The 17,555-nt window shown below is 36.6% G+C and overlaps 2 protein-coding genes across 2 annotated transcripts; one reads left to right on the top strand and one right to left on the bottom strand.

Annotated features, from left to right (window-relative positions):
- Nucleotides 1-6,170: 6,170 nt before the first annotated feature.
- Nucleotides 6,171-9,105, top strand: LOC111776490 (2-alkenal reductase (NADP(+)-dependent)). Its single transcript, XM_023655946.2, has 5 exons — nt 6,171-6,475; nt 7,243-7,420; nt 7,511-7,677; nt 8,417-8,499; nt 8,588-9,105. Exons 1-5 carry the CDS (start codon nt 6,245-6,247, stop codon nt 8,973-8,975), a joined length of 1,047 nt encoding a protein of 348 aa, XP_023511714.1. The 5' UTR covers nt 6,171-6,244; the 3' UTR covers nt 8,976-9,105.
- A 5,519-nt stretch (nt 9,106-14,624) lies between these two features.
- On the bottom strand, nt 14,625-16,416 carry LOC111811952 (polygalacturonase). Its single transcript, XM_023699028.2, has 4 exons — nt 15,937-16,416; nt 15,560-15,849; nt 15,073-15,301; nt 14,625-14,923 (listed from the first exon to the last, which is right to left on the bottom strand). The coding sequence occupies exons 1-4, from the start codon at nt 16,375-16,377 to the stop codon at nt 14,702-14,704; spliced, it is 1,182 nt and encodes a 393-aa protein (XP_023554796.2). The 5' UTR covers nt 16,378-16,416; the 3' UTR covers nt 14,625-14,701.
- Nucleotides 16,417-17,555: the final 1,139 nt, after the last annotated feature.

Genomic DNA, 17,555 nt, shown 5'->3' with positions numbered 1-17,555 from the left:
ATCACTAGATGAATCTTTCAGCAACTGAACCTCAACTCCCATTTGCTTCACCTCTGGTTCCTCGACAACCGTCTCATGAGTTTCTTGAGTGTTTGCTACAACATCACTAGATGAATTTTTCAGCAACTCAACCTCAACTCCCACTTGCTTGGTTGTCTCGGAACCTTTCTTCAATTCTCTGGCAGTCTTTGTGAAGCTAACTTATTTCTGTTTGCTCATAACGCAGTTCTCACAAGTACTCATATCAACAGATTTCAGACCTTCCAAAACTCATTTCCCAACCAGCATCTTCATTCCTTTAACGCTCATATGTTCAAGTCTATTCTGCCATAGACTTGAATTTGAAGCGCTCTCAGCAACACCAACCATGTTCATACATGCTGTAGTGGTGTATATGGTTCCATATTTTTGTGCCACATGCTACCACCATAGCACCCTTCACAATCTTCCAAGAACTCTTCCCAAACTCTGTTGCATAACTTGTGCTATCCAACTGACCAATAGAGATTAGGTTCTTCTTGAGACTAGGAATATATTTGACATCCTTCAATGTTCTCCTTTAATCTTCAAATCTTTGTTGTTGGCAAGATACACCTTCTCCAAATTTCCAGACTTGAATTTTTGAAACAACTCTTTATTTGAAGATGAATGAAAAGATGCACCTGAATCCAAAATTCAGGTTTCAATCGGCACCTGAGAATTAGAGCATCCTCAATGTATTCTGCTGAATTTACCGAATCATCATCATCCTTTGATTTGTGATTTTGCTTCCTCTGTGTACAATGTGACCGAGAGTGACATTTTTCTCCACAACTCCAACACTTTGCATTTGGTTTGTTTGGAGATTTTCCTCAATTTCTTGATTTTGATCGCCCATTGTTTGGGCCCTTTGATTTACTTCTTCCCCTTCGATCAACACTGAGAGCATTGCCTGATGAATCTCCAATTTCCCGATTGCGAATACTTTCGCTGAGAACTACATCTCGAATTTCATCAAACTTCAGTTTATCAAATCCTCGTGAACTACTAATTGCGGCAACAATAGTATCCTATGACTCGGGTAAAGATGACATCAAAATCAATGCTTTAATTTTATCCTCGAAATTAATTTTCACCGAACTCAGTTGACGTAGAATCATATTGAACTCATTTATATAACCAGCAACAGATCCACCTTCAAACATTTGTAGATTGAACAGCCTCTGCATCAAATACACCTTGTTCATAGCCGACGGTTTCTCGTACATATTCGACAGCGCCTTCAACAGATCTGACGTTGTCTTCACCTTGATGATGTTAAATGCCACGTTTCTGGACAGCGTCAATCGGATTAACCCTAAGGCCTGACAATCCTTGAGCTTCCACTGCTTCGTGGTCATAGTATTCGGCTTCACCCCCAACAGGGGTTCGTGAAGATCTTTCTGGTACAGATAATCTTCAATCTGCATATTCCAGAAACTGAAATCAGATCCATCAAACATTTCAATTCTAATCTTTGAAATTTCCATCTTCTCTATCAAATCGTTACCAAATATCTACCATATATCTCGATAAGATTCTTACTCAATATCTTCCAAATATATCTCTACTATCCCAACAATGTAGCACTCGAGCTTGACAATAAATTAAATACTCGATTTTTTCTTTTAAAGTCAAACTTCTATAATTTTATTGAGTGCCTTACAAGTCGAATTTGAGGCTGTGGTAGAAAAAAATGCTAAACTTAAGGTAACTCAAGAAAAATATAAAAAAAAAATAGTGAAAATTTTGAAAAATTGGTCAAAGTCAATCCAAAGGGATAAATCGGTCATTTTCTTGAGAGAGAGTTAGGGAGAGAGTCGAAATCTGCTTTGAACAGCAATTTGTAGTCTGAATTTCACGGGAGTTCAACAAGAATTTCTCAGTGATCGGAGAGAACCATTCTGGACTTTTGAATCATTCAATTCCATCAAGAATTGATAAATAATCGAAGGTATGATTTTCGGGTTCTTGATTCTAGATTTTTTTGAAATTCAAGAGTTTTTCTTGGAATTAGGTTCTAAATTTTTAGTATGTTACTACTGGAGTGATGTTGCACAAGTTTTAGACCGAAAGGTGGTGTTCTGATGAACGCCAAGAAACTAAAAACTTTGGTAAGCTTTTAGTTTTGGACAACTTTTGGACCCGATTATTTCTGGGAGTGATTGACTAAAATTTTTTAGAAAAATACCTATATGCAAATGGGTTGAAGGTCTACAACTTTTACCAAGAATCGTCTTGATTCAAGTTTCCTAAGAAAAGTTATGAAAATGTTCAAAAATTAGAAAACTCACTAAAAACTAGAAATCGTGTAAACGCAGTAGGAAGACGACGAACTAGGAGAAGACACGTGTCACACGGAGGAAGGGTGAACGCGGTTAGAATCAGCGGCGACACGCATCAATGAATGGGAGGTGAAATGCGTCTGGAATCAGCAGTGAATGTGTGTCACGCTGACCTGCCGTCAACATGCGGTCTGACCCGAGAACTCGCTCGCAACCCATCTTTCGTCCCGTCGAGTGTGCCATGCATCGATACTAAAATTTGAAGGAAACTTACGGCCACGTAGATCAAACTCAAGAACGTGGCCTCAAATTGACCAATCGACGATTGACACGTGTCGTAGATGGGGCGTGAATGCACCGACGGGACGTGCGTGGTGTAATTCTGCATGAGCTATGCGTAGCTACATTTCCAGTGTGCATGAAAGCGGGTGTGTGCTTTTTTTTTTTGCACTATTTCGCCTTTGGTCATCAATTTTTCGTCTCGCATTCGATCCTAACCTTAATTTTGCTTGAATAAGGACCTACCAAATAAATATCAAGAATTTGGGGCTCTTAACGGCCGGTGTACGCCCGTGAGTGACTTTTTTTTTTTTTTACTCCATTTGGCCTTCATTTATTAGTTTTCGTTCTAAAGTACCATACACTGCTTGAAACTATTCAAAGTATGCCACTTAGAACATACGAAGCCTTGGGCATAGATTTTTAGATTTCATTGCTTGAAACATAAAATGTCTTAGACACAGGTTTCAGCCTACATAGCTTGGAATGTAAAAAACCTTAGGTATAGACTTTAGACTATGTAACGCATGAAACCTTGAACACAAGTTGTCAGATTTATGTCTTGTGCCATAAATCACAGGACAAGTGTCTTAGGGAATAGAACAAAAAAACATAAATCAAGGTAAGAACCAATGACAAGAACAAGAACCAAGAACCAAAAATTAGAACAAGGATCAATCTCTAAGTTCTCATAACTAAAAAGCCAAAACGTCATAACTAAGGTTCTTAAATTTGAACCAAGGTTAATAACTCAAAACCCAAGATCAAGGTTCTTGAGCTAGACTATGATAAGAACTCAAAATTCAAGAACATAGCGTGTACGGGTCTAAATTTCTCAAGATAAGGACAAGAATATGACAAGCAAAAGTGTGATACCATAGTACCATCATGGACAAAATTAAGAGACTACAAGTGAGTTAGACCATGATAAGAACTCAGAACTCAAGAACATAACGTAAGGATCTAAATTTCTCAAGATAAGGACAAGAAAAAGTGTGATAACATAGTACACATCATGGATAAAATTAAGAGCCTACAAGTGGACTAAACTACGATAAAAACTCAGAACTCAAGAACATAACGTACGGATCTAAGTTTCTCAAGACAAGGACAAAAAACATATGTGGTAGCTCTATCACGTTACATCAACCCACGATCTAACTCCTTCTCAAAAGCATTATAACTTGGTTCTCGCCCTACTCAAATCAAACAAATTTCTTTCCCGTATTATTTTTCCTCATTTACATGTATCCTAGAAAAATTTCTAAGAGGTCACCCAACATAGAATTACTCTAAGTAAAACGTGCTTAATTATGAAGTTCCTATGATTGAACCACCAAAAATAAATGTACACATTGTTGGTATAAGTAGTAACTTTCATTTCATTTAAGCTTTTCTTAGCTATCCTATTCTCAGGGTCCTTCTCATTTGGATGTGGTATCGGTTCATTTATGTACTTTTCTTTTACTCATGTGTCACATAACATGTACCTTGTTGCCCCGGCACATGTCATATGTATAACATGTTATAATATGATGTATTATGTTATGCTTCACTATGTGATGCTATGATACGTCATGTTGTGCTATGATATGTCACAGTATGCTAAGATATGTTATGCTATGCTATGTTATGTCATGATAAGTTACGCCATGTATAAAAGCTCCGTCAAAATGTTGTCATGCCACATTACACAAAATTGTTATGAATTCGATTATTTGTGATGCATAAGCCTTTTTAGACCATATCATGAAAGTCATGTTATGTATGAAAGAATTTACGGACTTAATATGCTATGATTGGAAGTTTGTTTTGCATCATAAACTATGCCATGGACTAAAGTTCTGGGCACCTCATGCATAACTGTGTGTCATGTCAATTGAGATACATTCCCGTTATGATGAGTACAAATGTATATAATACGACTGATAACTTACAACATTTATGTATGCCATAATGTCACAACCGACACAACCCATTAGCAAATGTTAGCCTGACGAACCAAGCCCAAGGGATGTACGAGCCTGTCTAGTGGACCTATTCTCGCACACCTAGGTCGTATGTAGAAAAGTATTACATATCCAACCTTGTTTAGACTGGAAAGCCACTTAATGCCATGACGAGGATGGCTGTGACGACGAGTTGAAGAACATGAAACCTGTGTAAGGATAGATGCATTTCATCTTTTCGTAGTCTTCGATTAGCATAGGACATAACCATCAGAAAACTACTCATACCTACTTTGATTGGCCACACGACAATAGACATTATCGAAACGTATAGGATGAATTTGTTGGCAACCAAATGGTCCCGTTTATAAGAATATTGGTAGATTTTTTTTCTTTTCTAAATTTGAAATACTATATATTCATATCAAAAATATATTTTTATTTTTAATTTAAATATTTTAAAAAAAAATTAATTAAATTATTTTTTTAATGTTATTACACGCGAACAAGTACAATTTTACTTAATTAATCAATTTTCATTAATTAACTGGATCAAGTTATTATAGACCTAAAGTTGTACTCGTATGCACGGTGAAATAAGTTATGCCTACAAGCAAGTTGATTATTCACGAGTTGTTCGTAATTACAAATACTTTCATAATTACATATTTCACCTTAATTACAACTATACTATAATGAAAAAAATATACTTATGATCTAACTCTAAACTAAGTTCCTCCGAAACTAGTAAGAGACTGGAGCAAGTACATTAGAAGAGTTTCCGTCTAGAAAACAACTTTATCTAGTTACGACTTATAATTAGAAAATTTGGCGTAATTGTATTTTATTTTTCTATTTAAAAATCTAAAAAAATATATTTTAAAATAACATTTTAATATTCTAAAATTTAGTAACAAACAAAGTTATCCAAAATTTAAATGTGTTTGTTACATAGCTAAGTTGTTTTTTTCCGACAATTTCAAAACATCAAATTCTGATGTGGACCACCGACTTAAACAACATGGTATACGTGGCAATATTAAAGTCACTTAACTCGATATGACACGTGGACGACCACACCAATTACCATCTTTTTATAAAGTGAGCCTTGTGGCTCCAGATTTTTCAAAAATAATAATAATAATAATAATAAATAAATTACTCAACGTGTTTCTTATTATTATCATTAGGGAAATTTATAATCAATGAATACTCTCTCCATTCCCATTCTACATGAGAGCTTATGCACAAAGTGGACAATATCATACCATTGTGGAGGGTCATGTTCGTCTAGCCATGCCAATAGATTGGTAAATCTTCACATGTCGAACAAGGAGTCAGCCTCCTCGAAAGCATAATAAAAAATGACTAAGACTCCAAAAGAAAAAGGAGTCGAGCCTCGATTAAGGGGAGACGTACTTTGTTCGAGAGGAGGTGTTGGATGATGAAAGTTACCTCCCATATAAGATGGTTCGGGAATGGACCAAGGCAGAAACTGGTGGGTATGTGAGAGTCGAGTAGAGGATAGATATATGAATGAACTGGACCACGTCCAAAAAAAGAAAAGATGCTGAATCGGTTACTGTTACCATAATTACAGAAAAGAAAACATGGAAATGATGGGAAATTGGTGGCAATGATGAAAGCAGTGACATGAGGTAGAAAGTTGATAAATGTGGAGGGCGTGGTTGAGTTTGTAATTGGAGAGCAGCCATGGGAGAGGAAGTGAGCAACAAGCAGGTGATCTTGAGAGATTTCGTCACTGGGTTTCCTAAGGAATCAGATTTCCATGTCAGGACCTCTTCCATTTGCTTGAAGCTTCCTCAATCCTCCAAAAATGGCGTTTTGGTGAAGAATCTCTTCCTATCCTGTGATCCCTACATGAGAATCCTCATGCTCCAAGCCTACGTGCCGTTCCCCATCGATTCTTTCACTCCGGGCTCGGTAATTGTACTCTCCCTCACTTCTTTTAGCTTAATTTTGCACGGGAGAAAGGACCGTGGTAAAATACTCCTCTAAAACAAAGTACACCATAGAGCCTCCCCTGAAGTCTATATAGCTCTCGAATAGTCTCTCTTCTTAATCGAGGCTCGACTCCTTTCTCTGGAGCCCTCGAACAAAGTACTCCCTTTGTTCGACACATGAGTCACTTTTGACTGTACCTTACACTATAGAGCCTCCCTTGAACAGTCTTCTTTTAATCAAGGCTCGACTCCTTTCTCTAGAGCCCTTGAACAAAGTACACCCTTTGTTCGACACACGAGTCACTTTTGACTACATCTTACACCATAGAGTTTTCCCTGAGATCTATGTAGCCCTCAAACAACCTCCCCTTAATCGAGGCTTGATTCCTTCTCTGGAGCTCTCGAACAAAGTACACCTTTTGTTCAACACATGAGTCACTTTTGACTAACACCTTCGAGCCTATCAATTTCTTTGTTCGATACTTGAGGATTTTATTGACATGGCTCTGATACCATGGTAAGAAGCACGACTAATGTGATATTGTCCACTTTATCCACTTTGAGTGTAAGCTCTCATGGCTTTGTTTGTTTTTGGGCTTCCCCGAAAGACCTCGTACCAATGAAGATGTATTCCTTACTTATAAACCCATGATCATTCCCTAAATTAGTCAAGGTCGGACTCCCTCCCAACAGTTCTCAACATGGGAAGGTTCGTGATTTCTAACAAAATCTCATTCACTGAAACAGGTGATATATGGGTATGGCGTGGCGAGGGTTTTGGAATCAAGAGACCCGAATTTGAAAGAAGGCGATTTGGTATGGGGAGTAACAGGTTGGGAAGAATATAGTGTGATTGAAGAGACACAAAAGCTGTTCAAAATCCAACATTTAGATGTCCCTCTGTCGTATTACACTGGAATTCTTGGTACCATTTTTGATTGCTTGAAATAAAACATGAAAATGGAACATAATTGTATTGTTAGTGTATTTTAAGGTTGGTTGTTTTGTGGCTCAGGTATGCCGGGTGTTACAGCATACTTTGGATTCTATGATGTTTGTTGTCCCAAGAAAGGGGAGTCTGTGTTTGTTTCAGCTGCTTCTGGTGCTGTTGGTCAGCTTGTTGGTCAGTTTGCTAAGCTGTTGGGTTGCTATGTTGTTGGTTCTGCTGGTACTCAACCAAAGGTGTGTCTCTTCACTCTTCTCATTCAACCACTTCAAAACAAAATAAAAAAACACTCACAAAATACACTTTCTACTAAAACGTTTTTGAATAAATTGTATAACGATGACTATTTAAAGAAACAAAAGAACGTTTATAATGCGTGTTTGCTCAGGAGAGGTTTCCATACCCTTATAAACAATGTTTATAATATGCATCGGTTAGGAAGAGGTTTCCACACCCTTATAAAGAATATTGTGTTCCCCTCTCCAACCGATGTGGGATCACAAATTCACCTTTTTCGAGGCCCAGCATTCTCGCTGGTACTAGTTCCCTTCTTCTGGGACCCCTCAATCCACCCCCTTCAGGGTCCATTGCCTCGTGTTCACCCCCTTTTGAGGCTCAGAGTCCTTGCTGGCACACCGCTCGGTATTTGGCTTTGATACAATTTGTAACGGTCCAAGCCCACCACTAACCGATATTATTCTATTTGAGCTTTTTCTTTCGAGTTTTCCTTCAAAGTTTTTAAAACGCATCTGCTAGGTAGAGGTTTCTACACCCAATGTTTTGTTTCCATCTCCAACCGACGTGGGATCTCACAAAAGCACTAACGTTTTTTCTAGTAGAAATGCTAGAAATGTTTCCCGGTTAATAATTTTTCCTAAAAATATTTTTCACGATTAATAACTTCTTAATGCATGCATGTTTTCCCTACTCGTAATTTGTCCATGATGATTAATGATCAATCAATTTTGTGTGAAGATTGAGCTCCTCAAGAACAAGTTTGGATTTGACGAAGCTTTCAACTACAAAGAAGAACCCAACTTGGATGCAGCTCTCAAAAGGTTCATACTTTCATAATTCCTTAAACTAATTCTCCATTTCTTAAACTCAAAGAACTAATTGAAGAAGTTGGTATCATTTATGGGGCAGATACTTCCCAAAAGGCATTGATATCTACTTTGAAAACGTGGGAGGCAAAATGCTGGATGCCGTTCTTGGGAACATGAGTATCCATGGAAGAATTGCAGTGTGTGGAATGATATCACAATATAATCTGGAGAACACAGAGGGAGTACACAACTTGATGAATATTGTTTTGCAGCGAATTCGTATGCAAGGCTTTGAATGTTTTGATTACTACCATCGCTATTCTGAGTTTTTGGATGCTGTTTTGCCGCTCATTCGTGCGGGGAAGCTTAGTTATGTGGAGGACATAGCCGATGGCCTCAACGCTGGCCCTGCCGCTCTTGTCGGCCTCTTCTCTGGCCGCAATGTTGGGAAGCAAGTCGTTGCTGTGGCGGCTCAATCTTGCATTTGAATCACTTGTTTGGAGATTGTCTTTCATGTTTGATTTGTATTGTCTTCCTTGAATTTCCCTTTCTTTTCTTGAAAATTGCAAAATAATGTTGGAATATGAATGAGAAATTGAAGCTCGAGGTTTGGAATTACGGATCTCTGGGTAGTGTTTGTTACCCTTAATTCAAGCTCGACTCCTTCTCTGGAGCCCTCGAACAAATTAAACCCTGTTGACTACACCTTCGAGATCCACAACTTCACAACTTCTTTGTTCGACATTTTAGGATTTTATTGACATGGCTAAGTTAAGGGCGCTTGACTCCTTCTCTGGAGCTCTAGAATAACATACATCATTTGTTTTATTTAACATGTGAGTCATTTTTTGCTATACCTTTGAGACTCACAACTTCACAATATCTTTGTTCGACATTTTAGGATTCTATTAACATGGCTAAGTTAAGGGTGCTTGCCTCCTTCTCAGGAGCTCTAGAATAAAGTACACCCTTTGTTCTAACACTTGAGTCACTTTTGGCTATACCTTTGAGACTTACAACTTCACAACGTCTTTGTTCGACATTTTAGGATTCTATTGGCATGGCTAAGTTAAGGGCATAGCTCTGATACCATGTTAGAAATCACGTACCTTCAGAATGGTATGATATTGTCCACTTTGAGCAGAAACTCTCGTGACTTTGCTTTTGGTTTCCCAAAGGGCCTCACATCAATGGAGATAGTGTTCGATACTTCTAAATCCGTGATCAATCCTTTAATTAGTCGATGTGGGACTCATCTCCCAACAATCCTCAACATTTCACTTGTTTCATAGAATAAACCCGAACTTATTGTTAATTTTTTAAAAAATATATCTTTTTCTGTTTATGATTCAATTTTTATATCCCAAACAATGAATCTAAAAAAATGTTCAAACTCGATTCAATCAAACCCGACGATGCATGAATATCCATACGTTTTAGTCCTTTATTAAATTGCATACTACCTATCTTTAATTGCTTTTATGGAAAAGTTGGCAATAAAACTACTTTATTTGGTCCATTGTGTGTAGATTGAGCTACTCATAATTAAGTTTAGATTTGATTAAGGCCATTAATATCACTTATTTAATTAATGGTTTAACTATAACTAACCTAATTTTAGTTATTAATAATTTTAGCATTTTAAAATATCTTAAGAGGGAGGGTAACTTTGTATCTATGGTGCTACCTTACATCCGAGATGCTTCGTTAGGTCATCCGATCTGATGTATTATTCTATTGTTCTATGTGGCTCGGAGGTTTCATTGACGGGATTCAAATTCAAAGGTAGCATCAAAGAAATATCGTAATTGAAAACGGGAAATCAAGCTCTTTTATCAAAGTTTAAAGGAAATACAAGTGCACTGTTCTAACCTAAGGGCTACAAAATTGACTACGGTGACTTTATTTTCATGGCCTCCATAATTGATGTCGTCATCCATACATGGGTGTCATACTTTTACCTAGAAACAGACGGATTCTCCTAACTTTGGTCTCTCAGTGTCAGTGTCGGCCCAGCAGAGTACTTTCGTCGTTGGTGTTCTTTTCGATCTCTATGCATTTCACCGCTCCACCGAAAATTCCCTCTGCCCCTACTCTACTCCAGCTTTAGTTTCCCCGCTTGTCCAAGCTTAAGCCTTGGGATTTGACAGCAGGCTTCCAAAGCCACCTACAGACACTTTACGCCCAATCATTTCGGAGCGTAGTTTGAGTATTTAAAAATACTTAGTAAATAGATGTAACAACCCTATTTTTTCTAATAAAATTGAGACGCCACTATGTGCATGGCATAACTACAAAATTTATTAAAACATTTCATAAGTAGTTCCATGGACTTAAACATTCGTGAAATCTATTTCAATTCGAAGTAATCATTTAGGAAATAGTAGAAATGAAATAACTAGTTCATAGCAATGAGATTGCTCTGATCTAACCTAAGAGATACAATTAAATAGAAATGCAACTACCCTAGTGATTTAATGTCTTCATACCATTACCCTAGTAATTTAATGAAATAACACGTCATCTGTACAGAGGTATCTTACCTTTACCTGAAAAAGAAGTAGCACGTAGCTTGCGTAATTAACAATACTCAGTAAGTGACCACTTTCGAGGTTGGAAAATGCAAACACAAGTAATTATGGTGGGACCTATCTTTTCATAAAAACATTTCATAGTCTTTTAACTCTATTTTCCAATCCAGGCAAACACTACACATGACTCACGCATGCGCGCATAGATCTACCAAGCAAGCGTTTACGTACCCTTGAGCCTGTCCTTTAGCTAGGAATGCTATGTTACCGGAATTATGGAGGAAAAAGAGACTACATAATATCATAGTGAAACATAGATATCATAATGTACGCATCCATGCTCATCATAATGGTTGCATATCACGATGCATGGGACATACAATATACATGAGGTCTCATAGTATTAATTCATGACATAGATGTATGATGCAAGTTATATCTCCATTATTTTCATGATGTAGCGTCCTATGGATATGCATATATAACACTTGTCATATCTTCGGTAATTAACATACATGGTTTTGTAATGTCTCATAGGCAATGAGTAAACATAACACATATTTTACATTGCATGGCATAAGGAGGTTTATGCATCATACAACATCAATAACATAACATAATTGTAATGACCCTAGATTTCTAATTACCTAGAGTTGCTACCGTCGTCATAACGTAATCATTTTTACGCGAAAATGAGTATTAAAACTTCATCATAAAACATAAACTTCATCTTAAAACACTGTCATGGAATTATGTGTTCTAAAATCTCTTTAAAACAACCTAACTAAAATCTCTTTAAAACAACCTAACAAAATACTAAATGAAATAAATAAGCATTAAAATTAAAAAATCCTATTCTGACCTAAGTTTAAGAAAATAAATACAACTACCTATGCATGTGCCATGATTTCGAATTACAGTACGGTTGTTAGTTGTACAGGGGAGCCTTGCCTTTATCTGAAAAATAAGAGTAGCACATGGCTGGATTACAAGATGAAAATAATGAGTACGGACACCTACACTATGACGAATACGGATGTGTATACTACAAGATGGAAATGATCATCATGTTTATCATGATGTTACGATGATCGTTGTTCCCTCTGGGTGTCCAGCAATGGCACCATAGAAGCTAGTCCAAGTAGCAGACCCAGGTGTGTGCAAGCTTGCCTGGTGGGCCCATGCTCGCACATGTGTAAAGAAGTACTACACATCTAATTTTTTCGGATTGAAAAACCACCTAAGAGAAGACGATTTTAAATTATAGGTCTTATTCATGTTGCACGTGTTTGCATTCCTTAACCCCAATAATAGGGTCGCTTCCCTAAATATTTCTTAAAATACCTAAGCTGGGTGCTATTCTTACATTTCAGGTAAAGGCTTTGTTTTAAGTTTTGCATTTTTACCTAGGGTAGTTGCATTTTATTTTCGTAGATTTTAAGTTAAATTAGAGCATTGTTTTCAATATTCTCTCTGAATGACGTGCAAAATGAAAACAAGAATTGTGCATTTCTTATGGGTTATCCCACTTATGGACCTTCTTTTGGTCTTCATGACTTGCAACATCAGCATAGAACTGCCCAATGGTTGTGGGCTATCCTATAAGGGACTTACCACGCCCTTATCTCGTACTTGGCCTAGGACTTACCAGATAAACTATAGTAAAATTAGCATCGGCATATCCTCGCTTAAGCTAGGGGAAGCGCACCCCATACGTTGCCATCTTGGTCTCAATAGAATTATTCTTTGACTTGCACAGATTAACCACAACATTTCCTCGTCGTGACCACATCTCTTACTAAACTCTTTTAGTGCCGTCCATCCACTTGTTGGAAGTACACTTCAGCAAACTTTTTATTTAGTCATCTTCATAATGTGATTATGTGCCTGAGAAAGTCATCGAGGACGATGATTAGTTTAAGTGACAGAGAGTGTCGCAACCATACTATGAATACAGTAGATTGTGCCTCCCATATGCAGACAGATAAGGCGGTGACATGGAAGTGGCGCCAACCGACCAAGTGAGAGTCGAGACAAGTCAAGTGCCATACAATTTGTGAAGAACCCAATTTATAATTCACAGATAAAAAAATATTAGAAGGCGATATCATTCATTTGTAGGTCAGTGGAAGAAGGTGATATGTGTTTTGGGAAGATAGACAGTGCATCCAACGTAAATGTTAACAAAATGTGTTGATGTTGGAAAATTGAGATTGTACAAAGCATTGACTAGTCTTATCTATAGCTTCTACAAATGTTGTGGCGCCGTGAAGATATTGTCAGAGGAGGAGGATCTTTTGAGAATCAATTTTAGATTGATTGGATCAGTCTCGCGTGGGGGAATTGTTAGGTTGTGGAGCCTGGTGTTTACTTATAGGTTAAGTTCATTTGAGTCCAATTCAAATTTCGATGATTCGGCTCCAAACATAATGGGTATTTCGATGTCAATTCAAAAATTTATGGGTTAAACTCAAATAATACAAAACCACATGGTCTAACCATTTGCATGAACCACCAATAAACACATCTACAATGACCTTATAGTTGCACATTAAAAATTCAAAAATCAGAGAAATAGTCCAAAATATAAAAAAAATTTGAGAAAAAACATCAAAGAATAAAAAAAAACTTGAAAAATAGACATCAGAAGGCTACTTTTCTAAAACAACCAAATTAGTCATCCAAGCTACATTAGAAACTATGGGCTGTTGACATTAAGGTAAGTGTGCCATGAAATTGGAGAAATTTTAACTAATATGGCTGCAAATGGGACAAAACATCCGGCGCCCAAATAATTGTCACTGTCGTACATTTTCAACCTTGAAGTGTTGTGATCTTGACACGCTCACGACAAGTCTTGAGGAGACCCAAGTCCTATATTAATTTTTTGCCTACTTTTGTGGCTTCATCGAACCTAAGGCGAGGGTTGTCTTTGTCAACTGAACACAATTTGTGTGGAATCCAAGTTTGTTCGGCAACACACACCGTCTATATGTGCATGTACAATCTTCTGCAACCCAAACAAGCCATCCGACTTGACCCTACCTCTATTCGAGGCTAAGGTCTCTCATATGCAACATTGCATCTCAAATCATCTTTGTTCCCAATTGAGTGGTTTATGTATCATGATGTTGTCCCATGTCTCGGGATAGCTTGACCATCTTAGCTTGCTTGGACATATCAATCGGAACTGACCCACGTGTGATTCATTTCGTCGGGACATCTCAAACATTCGTCCATCCGAGTTCTATTAAGACATTGGATCTTTCTGTATCCATGCTAAATCCTTTACGGAATCTATTACGGATAGTGGGTGTGTAAACACCATTACGATCCATGGGTTGATCCATCGACCTCCAAACCTCAATAAAATTCAAAGAATTTAGAATTTAAAAGAAAATCGAAAAACCAATTCTCGTCAGAACTCGAGTGTTACAATTTAATGGGCAAAATCAATTCCTTTGAATTTTTTAGGTTTTTATTCTCTTAAGCCTTTTAATGCTTAGTTGCATTGACCTTTGATTTTTATTTTTAATATTGATAGATTATGTATCAAAACTTGGGTGATTACATTCATGGAAATAAAGTATACTTAGGAAAAAGATAGAACACCAATCATCACAATATTATTAAGGAACGGAACTGTGATAAGCCTAATACGCCAATACCATATTTAGATTTCCTTATACTAAGCAACTAGGAGGTTTAACCACATCAGAGGCAGTTCCTTGAGCGTTTTTGCATGAAGCTTGAGCAATTTGATTACCATAAGTCAGATTAATATCTTTCAAGCTTAGTCGAGTGCAAGGATTTGTTGGACTACAATCAAAGTTCATTGCTATTTCAGTGGCTGATGTTCCCTTGATATCTTCGTATGTTACTTCACTGACTTTAACTCCGGAACCCTATTCATGCAAAGAAGAACAATCAAAATATGGAATGAAATAAAACCTTCTCAAAGTAACGATAAAATGAGTAAACGCAGGTAAAGAATAAAATAAATCAATTACTTATGGAACGATGTTTTGTTCATTAAATTTAAAATTAAATATACCTGACCAGGGCAATTTTGTTTATGCGGACAGTAATTTTGATCAATTACAATAGGGTTGCTCACATTATTCATAATAATGTGCTTGAAATGAATATCTCTAGCAAACCCTTTGCTTGGTCGTCCCCAAGTCTTAATCCTCACTCCATTCTGAGTTCCTGTCAAAGTAGATGATGTAACTGTCACATTTTTCACTCCGTTCTCTTCCACCTCCTTCCCCAAGCTTCCAATGCTGCAAACACATTCAACAAAACACCAAATTTTTTCATTAGATTTTGTTTCTCCGTTCTAATGTAATATATTATATTGATCGGTAGGTAACTGTGAAACGGTTAATAACTTTTCTCATATTTAAAATAGCTCTAAAACGTGTCTCTTTTCATTTAAAAAAAATCCATTTTATTATTTGGATTTATACTTTCAATCCAATTTTTCGTACCATCGAAATCACTTCTAAATATGTTGTTTATTGTCATCTATCTTTACCTACCTGATTCCATGTCCAGGTCCACATGTAATACCTTCTATCCACAAGTTAGAGGCCCCTGAGGCGATTGAGATGCAGTCATCACCTGTGGCGATGTTTGAGTTAAGGATGGTCACGTCTGATGATTGTACTACATGGATGCCGTCTGTGTTCGGACTATTGCCAGGGTCAGAGACTTTAATTCCTTGCATTTTCACGTTTTGGCAATCATTTACCACAAAGTTGTACATTTGACTATTAACCGAAGACAATCCACTAATGATTACGTTTTGTGCATTTGAGAGTTGAAGATTCTGCAAATTCAAAACAACCGAAAGAAACTTTCACCTAAAGAAAATTTTTAGATTTTGTAATATCTAGCCAACTTAAATTTTGCATACCGTGACTCCATCGGGACAATTCTCCTTTGCGTGTTTACAGTTCCATAAGTCCTTTCCTTGTCCATCAAGAACACCGCCAGAAATGGAAAGCCCATTTACGTTTTTAAACCAAATCCAAGCTTTAGTATGAGCTAGAACTGTCATGTCTGAAGAAGCCACAAGAGTACCATTGATGCTAATAGTAATAGCATTGTTCTTACAAGGCCCATTAAAGCTACCACTTTTAACGTAGAATGTGCCATTGGGAACATAAATAGTTGCTGGTGTTGATGAGTCACAGGCCTTGGTCCATGCCGTTTGAAGCGCAAACGAGGCATCGGTCTTCCCATCAGGCTTGGCTCCGAGACTAACAATATCAAATGTTAATCCATTAGTCAAGACATGGTTCAAAAACAAAAGCCGAAGGAAAATAAGAAACTTTAACGTTTCAAAAAAAGCCATAAGAAACTAAATTGTTCAAGTATTTGTAATAAGTCTAACAAGAAATGGAAGTAAGTGATAGGAAAATGGAAGAGATGTGGAATGATATTTATAGGCTAATTTTTCGTTTGCATGTTAAAATCATTTATAGAATCATAATTACCATTTTAGGACTCAATTTAGGTAACCTCCAGAAATTTTAATTTATTTGACACTTTCGTAATTTGAGATGACCAATCTTGAGTGTTACTTTTTCTTATTCTATTTCAGTATTTTTATTTGTAACCATCGTTATGTCACAATATCTACATTTTATATAGTGAAGTGCTAACATTTGTGAATATACGTCTAATTAGTAGATAGAATAGTAATTACCATTTTAATGATCGATTGTTCGATCTCTCCATTTTACGATTATTGAACGAAGAAAAACGTTCCAAAGGAACAGAGGAGATCACAAGGACAAAAACCCTAATTTTCCTAAGAATTGTTTCTAAAGAAAAAGACAATATATATTCAACGTTAGAGATTCCAAACAAAATGAATACGAAATTAATGAACTTCTCGAAGTAACACACATTTTTTATTATCGTTCATTGTTGTGTTTCCTTTTTTGTGTTATGTATTAAATTTTGAAATAAGTTCTCAACATCTTACCATATAAGAATTTTTTTACTACTTTTACATGTTGACGTTTTTGGACAGCTAAGTCCAAAATAATCTGTGTGCCAATTTATATTAACATGATTTATCTTTTGAACATGAAATTTAAATTTTGATTTTATGGTAAGTTTTTTTTATTGAATTTATACAGTAAACATTTAACTAACCCAAAATAAAAATAAAAATATAAAAAAGAAAAGAAAAGAAAATGAAAGTTGTCTAGAATCTATTAGGTTGAGGAAGTAAGAGTTGGATTTTATAACAAAAGGGAGGTCCGATGATTTTCCAAGTTACAACAATTGTTTTCTTTCGTTCCACTTTAGCGGTTCGGAGTTAGTTCTGACGACTTCACACTCTTACCCTTTCCTACTAGTTTCAACTCTGACAACTCCACGCTCGTACCCTTTCTTACTAATTTCCATACCCTTTCCTACTAATTTCAACTCTTCGAAAGCATTTAAGATTAATATGACTACGTTTAAATTATTTGGAGACAAGTTTAAATGACTAATTTGGTTTGGGTTTGATACGCTCGT

Source organism: Cucurbita pepo, chromosome 15 (assembly GCF_057944985.1).
Source record: "Cucurbita pepo subsp. pepo isolate OVF chromosome 15, ASM5794498v1, whole genome shotgun sequence".
NCBI classification, from domain to species: Eukaryota; Viridiplantae; Streptophyta; class Magnoliopsida; order Cucurbitales; family Cucurbitaceae; genus Cucurbita; species Cucurbita pepo.
Note: the sequence above shows the minus strand (reverse complement) of the source record. Positions and strands in the feature narration are given on the sequence as shown.

Excerpts from the sequence above, each read along its gene's own strand:
- LOC111776490 (XM_023655946.2), top strand. The coding sequence starts at position 6,245 with ATGGGAGAGGAAGTGAGCAACAAGCAGGTGATCTTGAGAGATTTCGTC. Across the intron at positions 7,421-7,510 it reads GTATTACACTGGAATTCTTG|GTATGCCGGGTGTTACAGCA; the intron begins GTACCATTTTTG and ends TTTGTGGCTCAG. Across the intron at positions 8,500-8,587 it reads TTGGATGCAGCTCTCAAAAG|ATACTTCCCAAAAGGCATTG; the intron begins GTTCATACTTTC and ends TTTATGGGGCAG.
- LOC111811952 (XM_023699028.2), bottom strand. The coding sequence starts at position 16,377 with ATGGCTTTTTTTGAAACGTTAAAGTTTCTTATTTTCCTTCGGCTTTTG. Across the intron at positions 15,850-15,936 it reads ATTGTCCCGATGGAGTCACG|AATCTTCAACTCTCAAATGC; the intron begins GTATGCAAAATT and ends TTGAATTTGCAG. Across the intron at positions 14,924-15,072 it reads AACAAAATTGCCCTGGTCAG|GGTTCCGGAGTTAAAGTCAG; the intron begins GTATATTTAATT and ends TTGCATGAATAG.